Source organism: Panthera leo, chromosome D3 (genome assembly GCF_018350215.1).
Source record: "Panthera leo isolate Ple1 chromosome D3, P.leo_Ple1_pat1.1, whole genome shotgun sequence".
In the NCBI taxonomy this organism is placed as follows: Eukaryota; Metazoa; Chordata; class Mammalia; order Carnivora; family Felidae; genus Panthera; species Panthera leo.
The window spans coordinates 19,704,294-19,731,238 of NC_056690.1; the positions used below are offsets into that span (position 1 = coordinate 19,704,294).

At 52.6% G+C, this 26,945-nt stretch overlaps 1 protein-coding gene across 2 annotated transcripts in view; it reads right to left on the bottom strand.

The window, feature by feature from the left end:
• Positions 1-24,222: 24,222 nt before the first annotated feature.
• LOC122203332 (immunoglobulin lambda-1 light chain-like) overlaps positions 24,223-26,945 on the bottom strand; it is a 614,033-nt gene continuing 611,310 nt past the window's right edge. For both annotated transcript variants that reach the window (XM_042910051.1, XM_042910049.1), the window contains exons 3-4: positions 26,650-26,687; positions 24,223-24,682 (exon numbers count right to left, since the gene is read on the bottom strand). In XM_042910051.1, the coding sequence (XP_042765985.1) occupies positions 24,363-24,682; positions 26,650-26,687 (358 nt within the window). In that variant the 3' untranslated portion in view covers positions 24,223-24,362. The remainder of the gene's footprint in view (positions 24,683-26,649; positions 26,688-26,945) is intronic.

Below are 26,945 nucleotides of genomic sequence, written 5' to 3' on the forward strand. Positions count from 1 at the left end.
CACTGTTATTACTATTTAAACAGACAGATGCATTTTATTTATTTTGTGGTTGCTACAGTTTACAATGAAAATACGATTAAAATATCCTTCAAAATAGTAGCATTGGCTCCTCTGGGTGAGGTATGAGGGGTGTTTGGCTTTGTTTTGTTTTTCCCCTCTTGTTTGTTTTTCTTGCTTTTCATGTTGTTTACACTAAGCAGTTATTATTTTAAAACTGAAGACCAAGACCGATAAACTCTGTTTTGAGAGGAACTTAGAATAACAAACAAGGTGATTCTTCCTTAGGCTGAGCTGACACCTGTGTCCCTGTAGCGCATCTACTTCCTGTTGTGTCCACCTGGGCCTGGAGTCTGGGCCCCCAGAGGTGCCCGAATCTCTCTGCTAGGATGGCCCTGAAGTAGGAGTGAAATCTCTTCCGGGCTCAGCAATCTCCTTCCTGCATTATCCGTTCCACGTCCTCTGGCCGGCGCCTCGTCACACTCATGTTTGATCAGCTCTTTTTGTTTCGGACTCTGGTTTTGTTGATTTTTGTTAACACAAGCTCCTGAACTAGAACTGCAGGTCCCTGGGGAGTGGGCCGAGTTGTTTTTCCACCAGCCACTACCTCTTTCTCCCTCAACTTTAATATTATTCTGAGAGTAGAACAATTTTGAGAGACGAATTTAAAAACAAAGTTGAAATTCCACCACAATCCCACTGCTTCATCCAAATGGTGGCCCCTGCTGTTTCTATTCCTGTCCCCACCCACCCCAGACCTGGAAGCCTCTGCCTGGTGCACGCTGCTTCCAGGTGGTGGTGACACTATCTCAGGCCTGTGTTCCAGGGCAGGGCCCTGCTCCTGGGCAGGGAAGTTCTCATAGTGGACTGAATCCCTGTGTGCTTTGCTATCCCTTGATTCACCAAGTGCTCTTGGGTGAGCCTCTGGCCTTATTTTCCTAAATGAGGGTCTTAGATTGGATCGGTGTGGTTAACCTCCAGGCACAAAGCCCTGGACCTCTCCCCACAATGCACATTTATACAGAAAAATTTCAGGGTTTTGTGAACTCGTGAGTTAGGCATCCTAGAACACCTCAGGCCTCCAGGGCATCCTACTGTGGGGAGAGAGCAGTTGAGCCTCTTTTTTGTGACTCCAGACAGCAGACCTCACATCCATTATTTTAGCCCTGCCAGGTGCTGTGCTGAGTGCTTTCCAGAATTATCCTCCTGAATCCTCACACAGCCCCGAGGGATCATCATCATCACCTGCACATGACAGAGGAGGACACAGAGAAGACAGTCACCTGCTTAAGGTCATGTACTTGGAAAGTGGTGGAGCCAGGACTAGAACCCAGGTTTGTCTGGGCTCCAGGCTCCAGGCTCCAAGCTCAGGCTCTTCTCATGATCCAACCTCCAGCGGGGAGTCAGCTCGATGCTCTGCAGGGTCTGTCCACACCAAGAACACAGCTGGGAAACTCTTTGGAGTTCCAAAAGCACCTTCGTGCCTGCCCGTCCTTTTAGTTGACTTCCCAGCAGCTGAGCTGGTGAGGTGGGCAGGGCAGATACTGACCGACATCTTTGTTGCCTGTGAGGGGACAAAGCCTAAAGACATTCAGGTGGTCATGGCCCCAAGGTCACACTCAAGTCAGAATCAGCATCAGAACCCAAATGTTGGGTTCAGTCACTTTGCACAGAGCTGCCAGGGGCCAAAGATTCTGTGTTTCTCATGGTTAGGATCTTCCCAGCCACCTAACTATCTGTCTACCCATTCACCCATCCAAAACTAACCTACCCAAGAACCCATCAGTACATTGACTCCTCTACCCACCCATCAGTTATCCATCCACACATCCATTCATTCATCACCAGTCATCAGGTGCACACACATCCATCCCTTCCTTCCTGCTCCCCTCATTTGAATTGTGTATTGAGAGCCTTGTAACTCCCTGGCCCTGAGCTGGGAGTAAGGTGAACAGTCTGCATACCTGGAAGGAGTCACATCTTTCCCTTTGTCAATGGGGGTCCTGGAAGGGGCAGCTGAGGCAGGCAGCAGGCAGACTGGAGTGGTAGCTGTTGAATTGCTATTCTTTTGGGCTCTAGGTCACAGCACCCGACTCACTGAATTGGGCTAAAAACTTGTGGAGAAAGTGAGGAGTGAACAGCTGGGATACAGTGTCTGTCCACATGTTACTTATAGACGAGATAGCTGGCAGCGTAGGCTTCAATGTAGAGTTTCTTTTGAGATTTTGTGAATGTAAGAAATGACATATCTACAAGTTACTATATTACTAACATAAACAAGATTAGAATTAACGAACTATAGGTACTGTAGAGTGAGGCTCCAGTAACAATTTCTAACCTGTTTCTGTGATTCATTGAACCACGCATCCTGGGAAGGGATTTATGCACATTTCTCATGCATTCTGCATTAATGGACATACGAGGTAGCAACTAATATGCTCAATACTGACTGGATCAGAACACGGGGAGAGGAAGTGATTGCCAAGGTACATTGTCATCTGTGTGGCAGAGAAGTTTGTCAACCTAGGTCTTCCAACCTATGCATACTAGATAATTCTTCCTGTCCAAGGAACTGAGGAAAATTCTCAAAGTTTATTCTTGACTGCTTCAGAAGGTGCTTCTTTCCATCATATCTGCTGATTCTGGACTGACCTTGCCTCACGCTAATCTGCTTTATGTGTAGGAAGCTTTTTATTACTCTTTGCAGAAATTGCTTAAACTCTTGGTTTGCAATTGCTCACTCTTCTGTTTTCAACTGCTTTCCTCTAATCTTCCTTGCCAAATGCCTGCTGCTAGGTAGGTATTCACCACTCCCAGAATACCTTCTTTCTTTTATTAGTAGCTTAGCAACTTCCCTTCTGCTTTCTGACCCTGTGTGGAGCTGGAGCTAGAATGGAGTATTGTGGATGTGGACAGGACCTGAGATTTAGGGGAAAGAGTCCATATTAGTATTGTAATGACTCTTTCCATATACATGTCCCCTGTTGTATCACTGCCCGAGAGAATAGCCCTCTGTCTCTCCATTAATGTTATCCCAAACCCTGCACTTGGCAGGTCATGGGCGTAGCAGGTGAGCAAGAAATATTTGCTGGATGTTAAGGGTTGAAAAAAAAAGACACTTCCTTAAGTGAGGAAAACTTCATTTTTCATAATTATACAATAAATGTATAATCACTGTAGAAAATCATAAAAGTCCAATGTGCAAAGTGAAAACCAACCTTACCTAAAGTTTCAGCCACAGGTAGCCCCAGCTCACAGATACAGGTATGGATGTAACTATGGATACAGAGACAGAGACACATGTTCACACGTGTCACATCTTGTCTTGTGACCTCTTTGGGATAACATCATGTTCAAGACTTCAGATGCTGTTCAAATCTTCCAATACGCCATTTTTAGAGGATCATTGATCTTAATCAGTTTCTTGTTTTGTTTTCTGATTATGAAAGTAATACATGTTTGGGGCGCCTGGGTGGCTCAGTTGGCTGAGCTCCATCTCTTGATTTTGGCTCAGGTCATGATCTCATAGTTGTGAGATCAAGCCCCATGTTGGGCTCTGCACTCACAGCAGGAGCCTGCTTGGGATTCTCTCTCTCCTTTCTCTCTGCCCCTTCCTCTCTCTCTCTCTGTCTCTCTGTCTCTCTCTTAAAATAAATAAACTATAAAAAATAACAAATAAAAATAACACATTTTCTTTGAGAAATCAGAAAATACAGAAAAGAATGAAGAGGAAAATAAAGCAAGCATCTGATCTCACTACCAGAGAGGACTCCTGTTAGTATGTTGGTGTGTATGCTTCCAGACTTTTCTCTGCATGCAGTCATGTCCTTTTCACAAGGATGGGCTCAGATGAGACCTTCTCTTGTCATCCGCCTGTGTGCCACTGTTCCCCACTGTGGAATTGGTCCACAGCACTTATCTGGGGCTATTTGGAGCTGTGAAATTTGGCTGTCTGAACGTATGGCTGTTAGAAAGCTGCTACAGGGTGCACTGTGCTGGTGATGAATCTCTACCAGCAGGACTTAGGGTCAAAGGGAAGTGCATTAACAGGCCAGGACACAGGGGATGAATTTCCTCTGGAAAGGCTGGGCTGTGTCTCCCTGAGTCCCTTTGGAATCATGGGGTCTTGGGAAATCAGGATGCTTGTGCTCACCCACTGGTCCTGTCATCTGTTCATTCTGCTGCTGGGAGGACCTGAGGCTGGGGTTCCAGTCCCTAGGTGCTCCCTCCAGTGCTGATTCCTTCTGTGACCCTGGTTATCCCTTCCTTGGGGCCCTACTGGCAATGGAGGACCACCACTGGCTGGTTCTTAGATGCCTTGAGGCTGGGCCCTCCAGGACTCCAGGTCTCAAAGTTGAGCTCGGGGAGGCAGCCAGGGGGCAGCACCACGACCAGCCAGGGCTGGAGGGGGCTGGGTTGGGGAGGGCTCTGCTACCCCCACCTGGGAGCTGCACAAACATCCGGCTGTAGCCTTGAAACTGCCCCTGTCCTAGTCCCTGGCCACACCTGGCCCTGTTTGTCACACGTCCCACGCCCTGCTGGCTGCAGGCTGGGTTTCTCTTCCCCTTACTTCTTTCTTTTGGTTACCCCTGAGTTCTGGTTTCAGCCAACGCGGGGTTAACTTTAGCCTGGGGATTCCCGTAGGTGGCCAGCTGCAGGCAGGGCCATGACTCGGCCTCCCTTGCCCAGATCCCCTCCCCAACCTAACTTCCACCTTGGACCTCACTGTCCCTGCAGGTCCAGGGCCTCCCTGTGCAACCTCTTCATCCAGAATCCTAGTTTTCTTACGGGTTCTGGCCCTTGGGGCTTCTCACCCAGCTCTCCTTGAGCAGACAGGAAAGTTGGGGCCCAGAGAGGGGAAGGGACTTGCCCAGGGTCACATAGCATGTCAGCAGCATCCCCTGGGCAAGAGCCTAGGAAATGACAGCAATAGGTGGGGGTTGGTGAAGGGCACCATGGGTTAGGCACATCATAGGCATCATCTTAAATCTCTACACCTACCCTGTTGGGGGGAGACTAGTTATCTCCCCCTTGTATAGATGAGGAAACTGAGGAGACACAAATCACCCAAGGTCAAGGGTAGAGAATGGCTGTGTGTGTGTGGGGAGCCCTGCCTGCCAGCCCTGGGGTCTGGGCTTCTACTGCAGAGTCTCCCCAAGGCCCTTAGCCTGCTGGTCCTCCCTCCTCTCAGCAGTGGGGCAGAGGAGCTGTCCGAGGGGTCTGTAACCCTGGCTCTGCCTGACATCCACTTTTGGGCCCCTTTTACACCTGAAAGGGAGTTGGGGCTGTAGAATGATAGAGGGAGGCCATCCCATGTGAGCATATCTGATGCCTGGCAGAGGGAAGCTCTCCATACAGAACACCCCTATGTGAACTCGGGCAGGCCCTGTTCTCTGCTGGCCTCAGTTTCTCCACCCATCAGATGAGAGGCTGGGAGTTGGGACATGTGGGAGCTGGCCCTGGCTCACTCTGTGATGTTAACCATTTTGAGCCTCAGTTTTCCCACCTGTGAAATCGGATGATGATCCTGGCTGTCAGTCTCACAGAATCCCTGAGTGGTTCAGCTGAATACCACATGTCACCATGTTTTGTAAATGGTACAGGGACAACAGGCCACTCAATAGGGTCTCAGGGATTTGTTGCCTTTTGGAATCGAAGATCTAGTCAGTGCTGAGGCCTTCAGGGCCCTACCCCTATGCTTCTGCTAGGCTTCAGGGCTCTGGACAAATCCTGAATGCCTCTCTGGCCCTGCCCTGGCCTGCCTCCCAGCATCCTCTGGATGCCCCCTCTCCTCTGCCTGATGCTCACTGTCTATGTCTGATTCTCTTTCCTTCCCAGGTCAGGGCTCAATCATGTGGCACAGAATGCCAGGGTTTTCTGGGTGGTGAGCAGGATGGTGGGCCAGGCAGCATGGGAGAATGGAGTCTGGGATCTTTGAGGTGGAGGGTCAGGGTGTTTCATTGGAGCCTGAGAGCACCAGCTGAGGGGTGCTGCAGTCCCACTCTGTGCCTTTGCTCATGCTGACCCCCCAGAATGTCCTCCCTACCTCTGTCCTTCCAGCTCTGGGGGTCTACCTCCCAGGCCCTGTTCTGAGGTTGCCAAAGTTGCTGCTGCCACCAGACCCCATTTTCCTACTGTGCAGGACACCCAGAATCCCCCACTCCTTGTCTTCTCCACCAATGTTTGTTGGGGAGGAGGGTCTCATCTGTACTGAAGCTCTGGGCTGGGCAGGGATGAGTGTCCATCATTTTAGCTTCACCCCCAGGACGTTACCTGGGCCAGGCATGTATGGGTCTGTCGTGGGTAGGTGGGGGGGTGATGTGAGTGAACAGTGTTGATGAGGTGATTGCCCATGTCTGGAGTGAGGGCCACACTCTCCCAGGCTCATCAGTAGGGGCACTCGCCCTAGGCCTGCCCACGGGATACTTCACATCTCCTGTGTCAGGTGATGTGGTGTTCTGGCAGATGCCAGTAGGCCTGGCTCCTGGCTTCCCTGGGCTGGGGGAGTTACTTGGTACCCCCCAAGAATGAGCTGGTAGAAGATATTTGCCATCTTTGGGGGTGAATCCAGGCATATGTGATGGGGTCCTGGGTTCCTATTCCCCATCCCTATCAAGACCTCAGAGCCTTGGCATGTCCTGGGAATATCTCTGATTGGAGAAGGACAGGGAGGAGAGGAGAAAAGGGGAAGTCAACCTGGAGGGTAGATCAAGAAGGTCTATAATGTGGGTGGGGGGAGCTTGGGGAGTTTGGCTACCCACTGGGCAGGGGGCCTGTCTGTCATACCTTTGCCCTTAGTGTCTAGACCTAGCACTCAGTACATGGTCAGACTAGGCAGTGAATGGTAGCTGAAGCCCCTCTTCCAAAGGTGAAGCAGGTACTTTCCAGGTCTCACTTTGACCTTGGCTAGACCAGTCCCACCTTTCCTGGGACATGGGCAGTTGAGAGCCCCTCACAGGCCAGGCCCCCAGAAAGCCTCAGGGAGGCTTCATGGATGAATGGGTAGATAGATGATGAATGGATGGACAGACAAACAGATGGATGTATGGACAGAGATATAAGTGACTGACCCATCTGAGGTCCTGACCACTGGGGAAGGACCCCATGAGGCCTCTTGAGGGACAGCTGTGCTTCTAGGCTACCCAGACCCTGGGCTCCCAGAGTAGTGACTGCGAGGGTCTACATTTCTCCCCCCTTCCCTCTACTCGGCCCAATCCCCAGAGTTCTAGGTCTGGGAGCAGCAGGTCAGGCGTGACCAAGTGTCTCATGTCTAGCCCCGGCTACCATGACCACTCAGGGCTCCTCTGAGCAACAAGAGTCTGGCTGTGTCCCACATTCAGTGGCATATCCATCTGTGGCACTTAGGAAGGTTCATGGGGCATCCCGAGGAGGGGGCAGAATTGACATAGAACAGAATACTGCTCCTGAATGTTGACTGTGATCTCAAACCCTGCCCGGCTCAGGCCTGGGCACAGGGGCTTGGGGGGCCTTGATGCTGGGATGCAGGCCCCTTCTCCAGCTGGGCTTGTGGAATCTTCTGCAGCTGGACCCCCTCCCTACTCTGGGGAGGAGGCACCTGCTACTCGGGCAGGGGTTGGGGCCAGTTTGGGTTTCCCCAGCTATTTTGGGCATCAGGGATTCTTGGTTTTACCAGGCCAGCTGCATGGGGGTGAAGGTGCCAGGCCCCTGAGGTGCTGGCTGGGGTTGGAAAAGCCCCATGATAATGGCAACAACAATAAACCACGGAGACAAGCAAAACATCCACTTTTCCATCTGATTGGCCTTCCCTTCCCTCCAGGGGGTGAGGTTCCATTATTATCAACCAGGCTGTACAGAGGGGAAACTGAGGCCCCAAGCAGCCAATTATAGCTACAGGGACCTGGCTCTGAGTCAGGGCTCCTCCTGGCCCCCTGGCCTCCTCTAGCTGCTTGGGTGTGAGACCCTGGCCAGATGCTGCCTGGCTCCTTCACCCTACTTTATTTTCTCCATGGCACAAACTCTGTCTCCTGTATGACACCATTCACTTATCTGTTAGGCTTGTTTCCGTCTCCCTCAAATGTGAGTGCTGCAAGTAAGACTGTGCCTGCCTTGTCCCCACTGTGGTTTTTGCACATAATAGGCATCTAGGGAAGACATGCTGACCAGGTGACTTTGTTCTGGGTCAGAGGCCTCATCCATGCTGTGCCTTGGTCCACACTGGAACTGAGTTGGAGCTCCTGTCTGACTAGGGACAGCTGAGAATGGGGTTCCCCTGGCCGCTCTGGAGTCCCACCTTCTCTAGCCTGCTCTGCCCTGCAAACCTGGACCCAGCATCCCTTCCCTCACAGAGCCGCTCTTGGCTGCCTGGCCCATGGCAGCCTTTCTGTCCTCTGCTGGCAGCCAGGCTGGGTCTGGCCAGTTTCCTTTCTCCTCCCTGGGGTGGTCAGGAGACCCCAACACCTCCCCATGAAGGCTGGGCACTGGGTGGGCAGGAACTGCCTGACCCAGTGAGGGTGCATGGCAGGTTTAGGCTCTGGATCAGCAAAGCACTGGGCATAGCGTATGCTTAGTGGACACTCGGTGGCTGTTGGCCCTAACATGAAATGTCTCTGGTCTGGACACTGAAGAGCAGGAGGGACCTGGGGCTGAGTCAAGGGTGTTGATATGGCCACAGGAAGAGGGTGTGACCACAAAGGGATGCCCTGGTAGGTCATGCTGACCATCAGCTACTCTGTCCCCAGAGTGGACACAGGGGCTTCTGATGACCCTAGCTCTGTGATGCTGTCCACAAAAGTCACTCAGTCCTGCCCCTGGTCTCTGTCCTTGTTTCCCCAAGACATTCTCCTTGATACCGACTGGATTCCTGGAGACAAGGGCTGCCAGAGGACCTGTCCCTTGTTGGTCCCCATACATGCTATAGTGTCATTGGGTGGGAAATAAAGTCAGGGTCACACCGTGGTCTCTCATGGGCTAGGCTGGTGTGAAGTCACACCCAAGGGCTCTGGGAGGGGCCGACAGAGACCAGGAACCTCATGGTGACCCCCAGGTATGGCCCCTGGTGAGGCCATCCTGGCAGCTGCATGTCCCATGGTGGTGCCTCTATCAAGGCCTGACCCATTGAGCACTTGATGGTGCTGCGTGATGTCTGGTACAGCTGACTGCAGGGCCTCATGGTTGGTTTTCTGCCCCCTGCCCCCCAATTATAACTCATTATAAAGAGCATCATTCATTCAGCAAACAGGAGCTCACAAAACTTATCATCTAGGGGCATCTGGGTGGCTCAGTCAGTTAAGCGTCTGACTCTTGATTTCAGCTCAGGTCATGAATTCACAGTTTGTGAGTTTGAGGCCTGTGTCAGGCTCTACCCTGACAGTGCAGAGCCTGCTTGGGATTCTCTTTCTCTCTCTCTCTCTCTCTCTCTGCCCCTCCCCTGCTCATTCTCTCTCTTTCTCTCTCTCTCAAAAAAAAAAAAAAACCTTAAAAAACCAAATTTATCATCTAAATTGAGACATTTCTGGGAGTGGAAGGAGGACTATTAATAACTACACCAGGACACAGGCCTGAACCCGTAATATCCAGGACACAGGTCCCCCCTCCAACACTCCCTTCCAGACCCAGGTGTTCTGTTTTGGGGGTGACTGTCACTTGCGGGGTTCCTGCCCAAATAGAATTAGGTTTGTTGTGGTCCCAAGTGATCGACTGGCTTTTTAGAAAAACTGGCCCTGCCCCAACCCCAGTACCCTCTGTGACAGCTGAGGCCATCTGCAGTTTCTCAAGGTATCTGAATAGGAGCAGAGGTTCCCCCAGATTACCCTAGAAAGTCCTCACAAAGGTGTCCTGTGCAAGGTGCCTCTGGGGACTTTGCACTACAATGTTCGGGAAAGACCTGGCCAGCTCTGTGGATGCTAGTTTCGGATGCTCCCTATGTGTGCAGCCGGGGACACCTGCCACCTGGCCCCTGTCCTCCCACACATCCTGTTCAGGAGCCACATGGAGGAGGTTAGATGTGTGATCATACAGGAAGATGTGGAACCTTTGCTGAGGCCACAGAGACCTCAGAGAAGAGGCTGATATGTAGGGAGGGAGGGAGGGTGAAGGAGAGTCCACTCTGAGATGTGGATTGTCATTGTGCTGTCTCATGTGTCACTAAGCCATTACAGTGGGCATTACAGTGGGCAGGTGACTGTTCGACACCCCTGGAAACTGTATTTTCCAGGTGGCTGGAAACCTGGGTTTGGATCTTTGTGCTGGGGTGTGGGTGTTCTTGGTGTCCATATCCCCAGAAGACACAGGCTGGGGACAGACCCCATTCTCAGTGCTGCCAGGCTCAGTGAATACTGTGGGGGTGAAGGATGAGGGTGTCTCCTGTGTAGGCTTGGCTGAGCAGCACTGCCTACATGCCTGTGCAGGCCTCACAGGGGGGCTGGGCAGATGGGAGTGTCTTGCAGCTCAGCTCCTTAGGAGTCCTGGGCTTCCCCAGGGCCCAGAGAAGACACCTCTCTCCCTTCCCCCCAGGGCCCAGAGCTGACACCTTCCTCCCCTCCCCACAGGGCCCTAAGCTATCACCTCCTTCTCCTCTCCCCCAGGGCCCTGAGCAGCAGCAACCTCTCTTCCCCTCCCCCGCAGCGTTCCTCTGCCCTGCCCTGCCCTGTCTGAGGCTATTCTGGGCTCTAGCTTTTGGTCTGAGAAGGAAGCCACAGCCTCCTTACCCTATCTGACTCAGTCCTCTCCTTGAGCCCAGGCCTCCAGCAGGCAGGAGACCCAGAAGGGAGAGGGCTGCCCAAGGTCACAGGACAGGGGCAGGCCAAGCTCCCCTCCCCTGACCTGCTACTCTTCTCTTATTTTGTGAGGCGTTCATCCTGTGTGGACCTGCTTGCTTGGTGTCCTGGGGCAGTCACTTCTTCAAGGGAGGGATGACCCTGCTCTGAACTGGGCAGGGCAGCCCCAGTGTGACCCGCCTGGTCAGTGACCTTCAGGGAAATGGACTATGACAGCTCTAAGGGTCCATGAGGGACCGTGATGGCAGGTGGAGGCATCCTGCTGATGTTTCTGTTGGTTCAGTTTTAAGTGAGCAAAATCTGTTGCATCAGATGCTCCCTTGGCCGGGAGCTGATCTGGGGAACTCAAGGATGAGGGTGGGCAAGGGATACAGGAGTGCTGATGCATAGGGGCGCTTGTACCCCAATGTTTATAGTAGCACTTTCAACAATAGCCAAATTATGGAAAGAGCCTAAATGTCCATCAATTGATGAATGAAATTGTGGTTTATATACACAATGGAATACTATGTGGCAATGAGAAAGAATGAAATATGGCCTTTTGTGGCAAAGTGGATGGAACTGGAGAGTGTTATGCTAAGTGAAATAAGTCATACAGAGAAAGACAGATACCATATGTTTTCACTCTTATGCGGATCCTGAGAAACTTAACAGAAGACCATGAGGGAGGAGAAGAAAAAAAAAGGTTACAGAGGGAGGGAGCCAAAATATGAGAGACTCTTAAAAAATGAGAACAAACTGAGGGTTGATGGGGGGTGGGAGGGAGAGAAGGGTGGGTGATGGGCATTGAGAAGGGCACCTGTTGGGATGAGCACTGGGTGTTGTATGGAAACCAATTTGACAATAAATTTCATATTTAAAAAAATAAATAAAAAAATAAAATATTTATAGCCATAAAAAAAAAAAAGGATGAGGGTGGGGGTCAGCAGTAGTCTCCACAGTTGTCTCCTTATAGCACATGAGCTCTTCTGGGGCAGGTGGTCTTTGTCCCTTGCACCCAGCTCTGGCCCACAGCAGTGCTCACTGAGGGTTTGTTGAATGAATGAATGTGTGAATGAATGAATGACATGTGTTGGGATGAGCTGCTGTGGAAAGATCCTGGGGAGCAGGTCAACAGCAACTCACCATGTGGCCCTAGCAGTGCCCTTCCTCACACCGTCAGAGCCTCAATTCTTTGTAAAATAGATATACAGCACCCACGCCTGCTTTGCTTTGTGGATTCAGAGTCCTCCCATGACTCCCCTCCTGCCTGCATCCTACCCACACTAAATCAATATAGAACGAAGAACTCAGGTTCTAAAGACCCTTAAGGATGCCCCTGATTTCTGGAGGTTGTGGGGTTCTATGTGCCCAGCACCTTTTCCTGGTCTGACACAGGCACAGCCTCCTCCTATGGGACAGTGGCCTCAGGTTGGGGATCCCTGAACACCAGCAGGAACCAGGCAGGCGCAGCTTCCTGTCTGGCATGGGGGGAGGTGCGGTGACTTGGGTCAGGAAGCCTGGGTGTCTATCCTCTGTGTGGCCTTGACCAGTTCTGGGAACCTCTGTCTCTTCATCCCTAAGGTGTGTGTGTGTGTGTGTGTGTGTGTGTGTGTGTGTGTGTGTGTGTGTGTAGGGGTATTAGCACCTGCCTGTGTGTGTTGACGGGGGTGGGGGTCTGGGAATCACATAGGTAGAGCATGTCAGACATCAGAAGCAGTGCTCAGCGAGGGGACACTGTCCATATGGCCCATGAGAAAACAACTGTGGCAGAGCAGGGGACAATCCCACTGCTGGGCAGCAGTCCTGGAGGGGCCCAGTGATGTTGACCCAGCACTCAGTCAAGCCTCTGTGGAATGGAGGGAGGTGTGGCCCCCACCTCAGCCCCTCCCCCCTGCCTCCCATCAAGCTGACTCAGGTTGTTGGGCTCTATTGGGGCAGGGCACCACCATCCGAAGTGAGGTCAGCAGCCTGGTTGAGTTGTGGAGCCCAGGGCCAGGCTGGGAGATAGGGCCCATTAAAAAAACAACAACAATAACAAAAACAAACAACAACAAGCCCTTTTTAGATCCAGTTTATGACTTAGAAAGAGTGGCTGATGGGGCCAGCTCCCTGTGACCCTGAGTGACAATACCAGAACAAAGTGGATGGAGGAGGACAGAGGATAGAGAAGAAGGCTCAGGAGAGGGACCTTGGGGGCCTGAGGAGTTCAAGATGGGGAGAATGGTGTGCGGTTCTCAAGTCCACCTAGAGGTCGGCAGAGGGGAAGACTGTGAGGAGACAGTTGGATTAGGGCACTTGAGGGCCATCGATGATACCCTGGCAAATGTAGGGGAGAGGTGGGGTGACAGGCAGACCAGCTAGTTTGAGACAAGGTAAAGGGGCCGTGGAGCCCCGGAGTCCTTAGAGTCATGCTATAGGGGGCAGGTGAGAGGTAGGTAGCAACAGGAGAGAAGGTGGCATCCGAGATGAGTTCTGGGGTGGGAGAAAGAGTGGGTTTACTGCCAGAGGGACAGGAGAAGGTGACTGGAAGGTCGATTGGCCTGGATGTGCCATCCTGGAGGGTCAGAGTGTGCATAGGTGAAGGGGTGCCTGGAGGGGTATCCTGGGGCACCAGGTGGTCTACTCTGGAGTGACTGAGTGCCTTGGAAGTCACCGGGGATGCCTAATAACCGAGGGAGGTCAGAGGCCCTGATGGACTGCCCAGTGACCCAGCTTTACGGGGGGTTTCCCACACAGTCTGTTAGAGGATGGGTTCACACACTGATGCCCCATTATTTTCTTACTGGGAAATAGAATCTTCAAGAGTTTGTCTGGTTACAGATGGGCCATTCCTAGGCCAGGCATTTCATTACTTCTGGGTCACTTCTTCCGCCTGGGATCATGTCTGTGGTCCTGTCATGGCCATCTTGGGAGGGATGGTGGCTCCTCACATTGAGATGTTGAGGCCTGAAATCTGGTGCTGGGCCTGAGAAGCTGCTCTCTGATAGAGATGGAGTAGGGGCCCTGAGGCTGCCGTGACTGCTGGCTGTTACCGCTGCAGCCAGACCAGTCAGGGCCAGGGGAAGGGGACTGGAGTGGCATGCATTTACAGTGATGGCAGGGAAATGGGTGTCACCGAGATTTCATTAAGGGGACTTGGGTGGGAGAGTTTTTGGGAGTTGGGTCCCAGAGGCTAATCACCCTCCAGCCCTGCCATGCCGCATTCCTCACAGGGTGTCTGTCCATCCTAGAGCCTGAAGGTTCCAGAAGTCAGGTCCCCTCTGCTGAATGCCCTTCTGCACCTTCCCCTGGAGGTTTGGTGACATCTCAGGGCAGCAGATGGAATCCTAGAGGAAATGGGAGTGCCGGAAGGTTCTCAGCAGGAAAGGGCAGAGGTGAAAGTGGACTGAGGTGGGGGGAGCCAAGAACAGAATGGGAAAGCAGCCTGCTGTCCTCACCTGTCAGGGTGTGTGCCATCTGGAGAATTCCACTTGAGTCAATGGCTCCATTCAACAGCCAGCCCTGAAGCAGTGGCTGTGCTTGGCACTAGACCCCCTTTCCCTGGACCCCCATTCAGAGAGTTTTGTGTGCTTTTCCATGAGGAGATTATCCCCCCTGACTGAAGGTGTTACCGAGAATCCCTGGATCCTGAGGGGGAGCAGCTAGCACAAGGGAGTCGGGGGATTAGGCTGGAGAAGCCAGCTGCCAGGGACTGAGTCTTCTGGTGGTGTGGCAGCCAAGGGTGAGCCCTGCTGTGACCTTCACCTCCCAGGACTGAGACTGAGGTGGGGTCTCCAGGAGAAGGAGACCTTTTGGCCCCTCCCCTGCATGCCCTGACCCTGATTTTTGACCCAGAGGAAGGTGAAGAAGCATGAGGAATGCAGACACTCCAACCTGAGGCCCTGTCCCCCTCAGTCCCTCATTGGTCCCTACAACTCTGTCCTCTTAGGCCGTGGGTCCTGGGGCAGGGAGGTGAGTCCAGGGGGACTCAGAGCTCTCCAGGGATAAAGCTGGACAAATCTGGAGGGCCCGGCTTGGGTGGGCAGGGTGCTGAGGGTGGCCTGGGACCCGGGGTCAGATGACATCTGGAGTAGGTGGTGTTGGGGTGTCCAGGTTCAGTTCTTGCTGTGACCTTGGGCAGGCCACTTAGGGTCTCTGGGCTCTGGTGTCTCCATCCATAGGACAAGGATCATAATAGGATCTTCTTCCAAGGGCAGTTTGATGACTGACAAGTAAGGCCTAGAGAGCATTTAGCTGGGGACCAGTTGGAAGAAATGCCCCAAAGCCATAGCTAAAATCAAAGTCCTTTTCCTGTGACCCTAGCAGGAGAAGGGACTGAAAGAGGCAGGTGGGGTGGGGTGGGGTGGGTGCGGTGCGGGGTGAGCCTGGGCCAAGGAGGCCCTAGGAGTGGCCCAGACTGGGCAGGATGCAGGGAGGGAGAGGAACATGGGAGAAAGTTCCCAGACCCCTAGAAAACTGAGCAATAGTGTTGTGGTCAGCTTGAAAAGAAAAGCTAATAAAAACAAGATAAAAGGGGCCAGCCAGATGCCCAAGGCTGGATATTCCCCTTGCATACTTTTGGCTTCTGTAATCTTGTTTGCCTCCTGTGTCCACCAACTGTCAGATAGCACCACTGATAAGTGCTCCCTCCCCTTTTTCTTTTGTCTCTCAACCCCCTACCATCCCAGCCATAAAAGGAGGCTGATACCAAGGTTCAGGGCTCAGCCTTTGGAGGTGACTCTGCTGGGCAGGCACTGGTGCACAATAAAGTCTTTTCTGATTCCTTGAGTGTGTGTGCCTTGTCTCTTCCTGTGTGCCAAGTATTTGTTGTAACAAGCTGAATAAGGCCCCCAAAGGTGTCCATGTCCTAACCCCCAGAACCCGTTCCTTTACCTGGTATCAGAAATTTTGCAGATGTGATAGAATTAAGGACCTTGAGGTGGGGAGATGATTCTGAATTATGTGAGTGGCCCCAGGTAGGGTCTTCCCAAGGGAAGAGGGAGGTGGGAGGCTCAGAGAGAGAGGAGATGTGGCAGTGGAAGCAGAGGTCAGAGAACAAGGGACAGAGACTTGAAGATGCCACTGAAGCCTTGACAGGAGGGAAGGAGGGGTCGAAAGTCCAGGAATGCAGACAGGGATCCAGAGGAATCTGGAGTCCCCAGAAGGGGTGGCCCTGTGACACCTGGATTTCTGCCTTCGGGACCCATTTCAGACTTCTGACCTTCAGACCTATAAGAGAATAAGTGTGTGTTGTTTTCAGGCACTCAGTTTGTAATGATTTGTGACAGCAGCCATAGGAAATGAGCTCAAGGAGCCAAGGGACAGATTTTCCCAGGACACTTAGTGTGGCCCCTGCCCACAATGACATGCCTGGCCCATCCCCCTCTAGCCCCTCATAGTGCAGGGGAGGAGTGGGAGCCCAGGGATCCAGCAGGAAGGGCTGAGGGTCCTTGGTCCTTTCACCACCCCTCATTGTCAGAAAGCAGCCAGAACCCCAGACCCCCAAAGCCCCCAATGCCACCAAGGAAGTCCCCGGATGGATGTTGGTTTTCCCAATAACATCCAGGATTGAATGGAGATAGTTCTGAATAAATGATGCTCCATCCCCCTTCCCAGAAGATGGCAGGTGACTTTCTGAGCCACACACCTGAGATAGTACCCCATCTTTCTTTGGCAGAGTTGGGTCATGAGTGGGGGAGTGGCTCATAGGTCCTGGAATACCCAAGGGGCTATCAGACGGAGTAGGAGTGGGCTTAGAGATGCAGTGGATGCAGGGAGCTGTGATTTTGTGCCAAGGGTCCATTCTGGATCCAAGGGCAGGAGCTTGCCTGGCTGAGCCACACTGGGGCGAATCAGGGAACTGAAACCATGTAAGCACCCCCCACCACCTGGTGATGGTGACCTGGTAGTAAAGGAGACAGAGGACTCCCTATGCAGAAGCAGCTATAGCCTCCTCATGGTCATTGCCATATGCTGAGACTGCCAGGTAGTTATCTGTATGTCAGAGCCTGATTCCCATCAATGGGAAGGCCTCGGGTAAAACACGTCCCCACTTTTTATTATGGTACAAGATGCCTGAGACAGCACTGAGACACCAGTTTCCGGCCAGCAAAGGCTGTGTTTATTCTCAGAGAAATTAGGAGGCACTTATTTCCCTCCTTGCATTGATTCCTGGGGAGCTCAGAGCTCATTTTGGCAAGTGCCTGAACCTCGGGGCAGGCCTTTTATGGGACAGTTTCCTTCCTGGCTTCCTCCTATTCCTCTTATATCTCTGAACCTGTCATCACGTGAAAAATAAGAGTGGTCCCCAGATTTAAGAGCCTGTGGAGCCAAATTACTGGAATGTCCTGAACTCTATGGGTGCTCCAGCCTGAGGGAGTGACATGGAGTGGGTAAAAGTGGGTGGGAGCTGAGCTGGGCAGAGGGGGAGGAGGACATACAGGAGGTGAGGACCAGGAGCAGAGGGGGTCCAGGCCAAAGGAAAGAGAGGATACTGGGGGTGTAGAGGGTCCCCACAAAGTCAGGGAGGGAGGGCTTATCTGGAAGTCAGCAGCCCTGGCCAACTCAGACCAGGGAGGTAGCAGGGAGTGGGCATAGCTGTGTGCTGGAGGGGGAATGGGGGAAGGAGGGGACAGAGGTACTGAGGTTCTAGTGACCAGACTCCTTCAGGTGACCAGACTCCTCATGTCCTGACTAGTTTCCTGGGAGATGCCCCCAGGAAGACCATGAGTGTTTTTGTTTCCCCTCAGGTTGCTTTCCCACTGGGTGCCAAGGATTGCACGCACCTCACCTTGAGGATCCTGGAAGGTTGCAAATTAAATATGAGACCAAAAAAGAATGAACAGAGAGCAATGGTTTCTGATTGACAAAAAGACATTGTATTGAGAGCTGATTCAGTGTAGGGAGCAGGGCTGGGGACGATGGGCATGGGGCCTGGAAAGACCCCTCATGTTTGTCAGGGGAATCCCAGTGCCTGAATCAGGGAAGCTCTGGCACCCTGTCTTTCGTCTTAGTCTCTCTGCAGGTTCACCCATCCTCATAACTCACCATCCCACCCCTGAGCTCCTCTGGTCCTGGCTGGCATCAGCCTTGAGACCTTGTATCAACTTGGGAAAACCATCTGTCCTACAGCATCGGGCTGTCTGAGATCTCCCCCCAGGTAACTATCCCTAGTATCTTCATATAGGGCTTCTGTCTGTCTGGCTTGGTCTATCTGTATTCAACAGGGTTTCTGTTTTTCAGGTTCTCCTCCCTTCCAAGGAGGAGCTTCTTACCTCACAGTCCCAGACAGTGAGACCCCAGGATTCCAGGGAGGAGCTTAGACACCAACAAGGAGGCCCTGGGGAACCATAGGCAGTGGGGCCCCAAGACCACTGGGGGTGGACATGGTCAGTACAAGAATGGTAAATATAGGGAAGGTCCAGAAGGTGGGTTATCCTGTCCTGCTGGCCTGTCTTCTATTCTGAAACATTCTCTGGGCTATTCTGGATAAGAATGAAAATATCCCATATAGAAAAATGAGGACTCCTTCTACCCTAGCGGCTGGAGGAGATGGTTAACTGGAGAGAGAGCTCTGAGTCATAGTGAGGAAAGGTAGGAAGAGGTCACTGGAACTGGCCCATTCTGTCCCCACCAGGTGCTTCAGAGCAGGAATAGGCTACAGGCGGTGGGATGGCCAGACAAAAAGGTGAAGATTCCAGAATGCCAGAGTGATTCAGACCTCAGCCACACTCAGGATAGAAAGGAAAGAAAAATGCTCTCAAATTTGACTCTGGTCCCCAAAGAGAGAGAATGGGGGAGACTCACCTAGTATCGTCACCTGGGTCCCTCCATTGAACACATAGCACAGTGATACAGCCTTGAACACAAACCCTCTGTCACCCTGGCACCATACCCTCTCCCCACCAAACCCAGGCCCATCTGCAGCTGCTTGGGAGGCTCAGAGTCCAGCCTCCTCTTTGTGGGGGTTGGGCTGGCCCATGGGAGCTTGAGACGGGGCCCCCCTCCCCAATGCACCTTCCCTTCCTCATGGGGTGAGCTTCCCTCCAGCCCCCACCATGGAGGGGTAGGAGGGAATGCCTGAGTGACATATCATAACTCAGGTAGCTCCTGGCAGGAGCTCTGTGTATGGCTCAGCTTGCTTGGGGAATGCTACCTGGGAGATCGGACAGCACAGTTTCCAACACAGACATCACGGGGCCTGTGCCTTCTGCAGAGCTGAGGCCCGTGGAGGGTTCTGGATGCCACCACATGTCCTAGGTACATGCCCAACATGGCCATGTGTGCAATAGCAGGTGTTCCTGTGTCATGGTGTGTTCGTGCAAGTTTATTGGGTGTGTGTGCATGTGTAGTCTGTCTGTGTGACAAGGAGCCTAGACCTGCCATTCTTTTTTTTTTTTTTTTTTTTTTAATTTTTTTTTTCAACGTTTTTTATTTATTTTTGGGACAGAGAGAGACAGACAGAGCATGAACGGGGGAGGGGCAGAGAGAGAGGGAGACACAGAATCGGAAACAGGCTCCAGGCTCCGAGCCATCAGCCCAGAGCCTGACGCGGGGCTCGAACTCACGGGCCGCGAGATCGTGACCTGGCTGAAGTCGGACGCTTAACCGACTGCGCCACCCAGGCGCCCCTAGACCTGCCATTCTGAGTTAGCTCCTAGCACAACAGACTTCCTGGTTCTCAGGGCCCATTCACAACGCCTAAGAAGTGTCAGTTCACAGTTCAAATATGCCCAAGGTACAATCCAGAATGTAATCTAGACATTGAACTCATGGCCTCAGTGACCACCCAGGGACATTTTGGTTTAGTGCTTGTGATGGCGTCAGCAGTGGATGGACTCTAAGGGGTCCCTGCCTCCCAGGGCCTTGAATACAGCTGGGCCTCCCGTGACACATGTGGGTGGAGGGGCCCCCAGTGTAAGTGTGGGTTTGAGTGGCCAGGGTCCAAGAACTGAGGGTTCTGTAGTAAGTATGACAGAGATGTCTGTGGGAGGGACACAAGACAGTGTCCCTGGGGAGGCAGGAGAGGGGGGCTGATAAGAAAGGGAGAATGTTCTAGTCTGTGACGATGTGGAGTGTCTGTATGAGGTAGGAAACCAAGAAAACATGGCATCAAGTGAGGGCATTCATGGAAGTAGAGTGGGACATCTCAGGAGGGGGACTAATACCAGACAGTGAGGACCAAGGTCCAGAGAGAAGCTCAAACATTATATAAGAGTCCATGGGGAGCCAAGAGCAGTGGACTTCTGTGTTGCTGATGGCTGATGTGGTCCATGCAAGAAAAGTAAGCATAGAAATATGGCAGAGGATGGTCTATCTGGATTCTGCTGTTTGTATCTCCTCTTCTGGAATATTCTCTGGCAATTCTGGCTGAGAGTAAAACTACTCCTCAAAATAAAAATGAGGATGACTTCTGCGGGTTCCTCTCCAATAAACCCAAAACAATGATGGTCCCAAAGATGGTTGATTCAGGACAAAAAATGTTAAACCCAAATAACCAGAGAGCAAATTTATGACTGAATAAAGACAATTTATTGAGCATTGATTGGGTGCTGGCAGAAAGGCTGGGATAATCCTGTCTCAGGGAAGTCCCTCCTGGAGGTCCTGTGGCTCTAGGCCTCATTGGGTGGGTGGGGGTCTTGTGACCTAAGAGCACTCTGCAGGGACCACTCTCTTCTCCAGGTGCTCCCCTCATACGTGACCTGGGGTGTAGCTGCTTCTAGATTTCCACTGGTCAGGTGACAGGCTCAGGAAACTGCTGGCCACGTACTTGTTGCTCTGTTTGGAGGGCTTGGTGGTCTCCACACCCTGGGTGACGGGGGTGCCATTTGCCTTCCAGGCCACTGTCAAGTCACTGGGGTAGAAGTCACTGATGAGGCACACCAGGGTAGCCTTGTTGGCACTGAGCTCTTCAGAGGAGGGTGGGAAGAGTGTGACCTAGGGGACCGACTTGGGCTGACCTGTGGGGCGGGGGAGTGGTAGTAAGTCAGAGATCAGGTGTCCATGGCTGAAGCTCCTATCTCAGTCCTGATGTGGGGAACAGCTCTGTCATGTCCATGGCTCAAGTGCCCCAGCTGGCTGAGTTCAGGTCAGCCATGGGTAGGGTCACTCACCTTCTGTTGGAATGAATACGACTGCCACATTCAGTAGTGTCCCTCCTATGGCCTCAGACTCTCTTCAGGTCACATGTCCTCCTAATCCACACAGTCCTCCCCTGGGACTTGGTGGCACTGGCACTGAGGCCTGCTTTCCCTTGTGAATCTGTTTACCCTTGGATGTTGGTATCACTGCCATAATGCCAAGTCACTTACCTGGTTACTGTATAGCTGGTCTGTCCTTGTTGTAGGGCTGTATTCCCATTTGAAAAGTAGGTTTCCTGCCCCCAGAGCCCCTCACACCATCATTGCAGCCTCCCAACAGGGACCCTCCCTGGGGATGCTGAGTGGGTAAGAAGTGGGAGTCCCTGGAGTTGGATTCCAGGGAGTCCTGTAGATGGAGGGTTTGTAGGTGAGGTGAATTTTCAGTTCTGAGGGATCTCCCTGTTCTGTGAATTGATGCTGGGGACTCTGACTGCCATGTCTGGAAGCCTGGCAGTCAGTGTCCCTATCACCTGTCCGTATCAGGGGACTCTGGCCCCATATATCTGCTCATGGCTCTTTCCTGCTGTGGTGGGCCATGAAGGGATGTACCTGTGCTGCCTGAGTGTCCTGACTGAAGGATACGGTCCTGAGACCTGTCCTGTTTCTGGTGTCCTGTCTGTGCCTATGGAGGTGGAAGGTCCCAGCACCAGGACCCCTTTTCCTCTGACGTTCTCCCTTAATCCTTGACCCCCTTGTCCCACTTCCTCCTCCGTGTCTCCTAGTACCCAGACCAAGGCTCTCCTCACTGTGATTCAGGAAGTCCTCTGCCTGGGACACCCTGAGGATGGAACCCAGTGTCTGAGCCATCCCCAAAATCCACATCCCATGGCCCCTCTGGCAGCCCAAACTCCAGTCACATGCACTTCATCCCTCAATTCTCGGACTCTTTGAGCCCAGATACCCTAAATGGGGAGGCGACCATCCCCGAGTCTAGAGGACAAGGTTCCCACGAGGAGAGAGCTGGAGCCACAGTGAGGTCTGAATTCAGGTCTAGATCAGGAACAGTTTACAGGGATGGTCCCCTGTAGCCCTGACCAGACAACTGACAAGTCAGGACTGGTAGAGGCTATGAGGGGCAGATAAAAGAGGCAAAACTTACAGACCCCCCAGACCTTCAGCCTAAGCCCAGGTCACAGTAGAAAGCACAATAGCCTGAAATTGTACACTGGATCTGAAAGAGGAGGAAAAGGGGGAAAACTCACTGAGGACAGTCAGATGGGTCCCTCTACTGAAAATAGGACACCGTGACACAGCCTGGAACACAAACCCTCTGTCAGTCCCTCCACCCCTGACCCAGGCCAACCTGTAGCTGCACAGGAGACCCAAAGCCCAGCCTCCTTGTTGCGGGTGCTGGCTGGGCAGATGAGTGGGTGATGGGGATAATCGCTGGTGACCTGGATTTTCAGTTCCATGGAGGGTTCAGATTCCATCCTCAGTCATGGGGAGGGGTGGAGAGACCCTCTTTAGGTATGGCATCAGAATTCAGCTAACACCATCCTTAGGAAGGTGCTGTGTGCTCTCCTCAGTCTGTGTCAGGATGTCATTGTAGAAGGGGTGAGCAAGGGTGTTTCAGCACAGAGGTGATGGAGCTGAGAGCCCTTTGCAGAGTTGGGACTCATGAGGAAGGTCCTGGATGTATCACTACATCGTCCACACAGGAAACAGTGGAGGTTTGGGGTCAGGAATGGAAAGTGTTGAGAGGAGACTCATGTTTCCCCCAAGCATTTAGATCCTTCTATAGGGTCCTGAGCTCCTGAATCCCTGCCTTTGGCTGGTTCTTCTAGAAGGTGGCATGATCACTGTTTAGTCTCTGTCCTTAGCCCCATGAGGAGAGTTGTCATGCCATTGGGGTATGTGGGCTGAATGTAAGCTGGATAGACCTGGTGGGTCCATCGTGCTTGGGGAGGCACGCACTGGGTCCAACAATTTCGCTCTGAGCTGATGTGTGGGAGTCTGTGCTGGTCCCTTGAACTGACTGAGAATCACACATGCCCCCACGTACAGGAGCATCACTAGCACAGGGTGGCCCCACCACATAGGACAGATACTGTTTCCCTACACTGGACCATGACTTTGTGAGGGTCTCTTTTACCCAGGGCCCTGGCCTGCATCCAGGCCCAGGGCTGTTACCTGCAGAGCTCACACAGGAGACACACAGGTCTGGCATTCTTTCTGTGACACAGTTGCACACTAAGCCAGCACTCCTGCTGTCTTTCCTGATTTGCTCTCACTTCATCTCTCAACTCCCTCACACCAGCTCATGAGGTTGCTTGTCTCACTCCACCTAGACCCCAATCTGCAGGGCCTTCTATTGTCACTGGCTGGCGTTGAAGCTTCTATAGGGACTAAGTTTTCTTTGTTCATGTCCCATCCTGGGACATAGTGCAACATCTTCTACCCCAGGTTGTCTTGATGCTTCCATGGAGATGTTCACCATGGGAGTGTTATAAATGAACCAATGGTTCTGTGATCATCATGTGTGTGCATGTATGTTTCTGTTTATTGGTACCTGTGTGTGTGCTTGTGTATGTTATGATCAGATCCCACACTGAGATCCTAAGAAGATGAGTCAGTTGAGAAACCTGTCAGCAGCCCATTCCCAAAATGGGAGCCTTGATTTATAACATAGAGGCCCCAGGCAGGTTACATAAGCACAAGTGGGTTTATGGGTTGGCCTGGCCTCAACAGGTCCTGGAAAGCATAGCTGGTGTCTGTCTCCCAGAAAACTTGGATGCAAGTGGGAACCAAGAGACACTGTTGTGTGGAGGTGCCAGCAATGGGAGAGTGGGTGTGAGTGACCAGCGTCCAGTCAGAAGGTCCTGTAGTAAGTGTTGCAGGGAGTTGGTGGTGGTGCGGGGAGACATGTGATTGTTCCTGGGGTAGGAACAGAGATTCTCATAAGGAAGGGAGGAACATTCCCATGTGGAGAATGTTCACATGGGGTAGGAAACCAGGGAAAACATGGCATTGAGTCGGGGTCTAGAAAAAGAGAAGAATGGACACATAAGAGGGGCAAGTTGTAGACAGTGTGGCGCCAGGTACAGGGAGAAGCTCAGGATTATCCTAGAAATCATGGGGACCCAAGATCAGTGAGGGCAGCCATGACTGGCAGTGGACATGGTTCACACAAGAAGCAAAGTATGCAGACGTTGTGGTGGATAGTTTCTCTTGTTTCCGCTGATTGTATCTCCTGCTGAGGAATATTCTCAGACAATTTTGGCTGAGAGTTAAACTACCCCTCAAAAAACATGAGGAAGCCAATCTTTCTGTGGACTCCTTTCCCAAGAGGCCAAAAGAGTGATTTCCCCCCCTAAAGATGGTTGAGCTCAGAACACAAAAAGTTAACTCTAAAAGACCAGAAAGCATGATTTCTGATTGAGTAAGAGACGTTTTATTGAGCAACGATTGGGTGCTGGGAGAAGGGCTGGAATGGTCTTGGTACAAGGGGAATCCTTCCTGGAGGCTCAATGGCTGCACATCCCCTTGGGTGGGTGTGGGTCTCAGGCACCTAAGAGCACTCTGCAGGGACCACTCTCTTCTCCACGGTGCTCCCCTCATGCGTGACCTGGCAGGTGTAGCTGCTTCTGGATTTCCACTGGTCAGGTGACAGGCTCAGGTAGCTGCTGGCCGCATACTTGTTGTTGCTCTGTTTGGAGGGCTTGGTGGTCTCTACACCCTGGGTGACAGGGTTGCCGTCTGCCTTCCAGGCCACCGTCAAGCCACTGGGGTAGAAGTCACTGATGAGGCACACCAGGGTGGCCTTGTTGGCACTGAGCTCCTCATTGGAGGGTGGGAAGAGTGTGACCGAGGGGGCCGACTTGGGCTGACCTGTGGGGCAGGGGAGAGGCAGTAAGTCAGAGATCAGGTGTCCATGGCTGAAGCTCCTACCTCAGTCCTGATGTGGGGAACAGCTCTGTCATGTCCATGGCTTGGGTCTCAAGGGCTCCAGCTGGCTGAGTTCAGGTCAGCCATGGGTAGGGTCACTCACCTTCTGTTGGAATGAATCTGACTGCCACCTTCAGTAGTGTGTGGGTCCCTCCATGGCCTCAGACTCTCTCCCGGTCACATGTCCTCCTAATCCACACAGTCCTCCCCTGGGACTTGGTGGCACTGGCACTGAGACCTGCTTTCCCTTGTGAATCTGTCTGCCCTTGGATGTTGGTATCACTGCCATGATGCCAAGTCACTTACCCAGTTACTGTATAGCTGGTCTGTCCTGGTTGCAGGGCTGTGTTCCCATTTGAAAAGTAGGTTTCCTGCCCCCAGAGCCCCTCACACCATCATTGCAGCCTTGCCCACCTCCCAACAGGGACCCCCCGCTGGCAATTCTGAGTGGGTAAGAAGTAGGAGTTCTTAAAGCTGGATTCCAGGGAGTCTTGTAGACGGAGAGTTTTCAGGTGAGGTGAGTTTTCAGTTTTGAGGTCAGGCCATGTCTGTTCTGAAGGGTCTCCCTATTCTGTGAGGTTTTCTGGTGGGTCTGTCTAAACACTTACTGTTTCTGGAAGCCTGGCAGTCACTGCCCCTGTCACCTCTCCCTATCAGGGGACTCTGACCCCATGTATCTGCTCACAGAGCTCTCTTGCTGTGGCATGCTGTGAAGGGATGTACCCCTGCTGGCTGAGCGTCCTGACGGGACACTTTCCTGAGACTTGTCCTGATCTTGGTGTCCTTACTGTTCCTCTAGAGGTGGAAGGTCCCTGAACCCTGGGGCCATTCTCTTCTGACGACCTCCCTCCCCCAGACCCCCTTGTCCCATTTCCACCTCCATGTCTCCAAGTCCCCAGACCAATGCTCTGCTCGCTGTGCTTCAGGCAGCCCTCCAGCTGGGACGAGCTGAAGACAGAATGCTATGCCTGAGCCGTCCCCAGAATCCTTCCCACACCCCACAGCCCTGCTTGCAGCCTGAGTGCCCCACTTCCTTGCCTTCACCCCTCTCTTCTCCTCAGACTCTTAGAACCCAGCTTTAATGATGAGCTATGTCTATTTTGAAGGGTCTCCCTGTTCTGTGAAGTTTACTGGGGGTCTGTCTGTCTTCAGATTGCTGAGTGCCTGGCAAGTCCTGTCCCTGTCACCTGTCCGTATCTCGAGATCCTGACCCCACATATCTATCTGCTCAGGAGGCTTTCCTGTGGTGGTGAAGGCATTTACTTTGTTGCCTGAGTGTCCTGAGACCTTTCCTGTGCTGAGGTCCTGACTGTTCCTGTGGAGGTGGAATATCCCAGGGCCCAGGGCCCACCTCTGCTCTGATGTCCAGCCTTCTTCCTTGACCCCTTGTCCCACTTCCTCCTTCATGCCTGCAAGTTCCCAGACCAAGGCTCTCCTCACTGTGCTTCAGGGAGTCCTCTGCCTGGGACCCCCTGAGGAGGAACCTGGTGCCTGAGCCATCCCCAGAATCCTTCCCACACTCCACGTTCCCTCTGGCAGCATGAACCCCCAGTCACTTGCCCTTCACCCTCAATTCTCATCAGACTCTTGGAGCCCAGAGACCCTGAGTGGAGAGCTGACCATCCTGAGTCCAGAGGATTAGGTTCCCATAGGGAGAGAGCTGGAGCCATGGTGAGGGCTGAGTTCAGGTCTCCTGAGATCAGGAAGGGTTCATGGGAATGGTCCCCTGTAGCCCTGACCACCATCTGACAAGATGGGACCGGTTAGAGGTGATGAGGGGCAGACAAAAGAGGCAAAACTTACAGACGCCACAGACCGTTGGCCTGATCCCAGGTCACAAAAGAAAGCAGAGAAAAATAGCCCCAAATTGCATACTGGATCCAAAAGAGGATGGAAAGTGGGAGACTTACCGAGGACGGTCAGATGGGTCCCTCCGCCGAACAGAATACACTGTGACACAGCCTGGAACACAAACCCTCTGTCAGCCCCTCCACCCCTGACCCAGGCCCACCTGCAGCTGCACGGGAGGCCCAAAGCCCAGCCTCCTTGTCACGGGTGCTGGCTGGGCAGATGGGTGGGTGACAGGGGTGACCCCTGGGGACCTGGAATTTCAGTTCCATGGAGGGTTCAGATTCCATCCATCCTCAGTCATGGGGAGGGGTTGAGACACCTCCTCTAGATATTGCATTGGAATTCCCAAGTAACG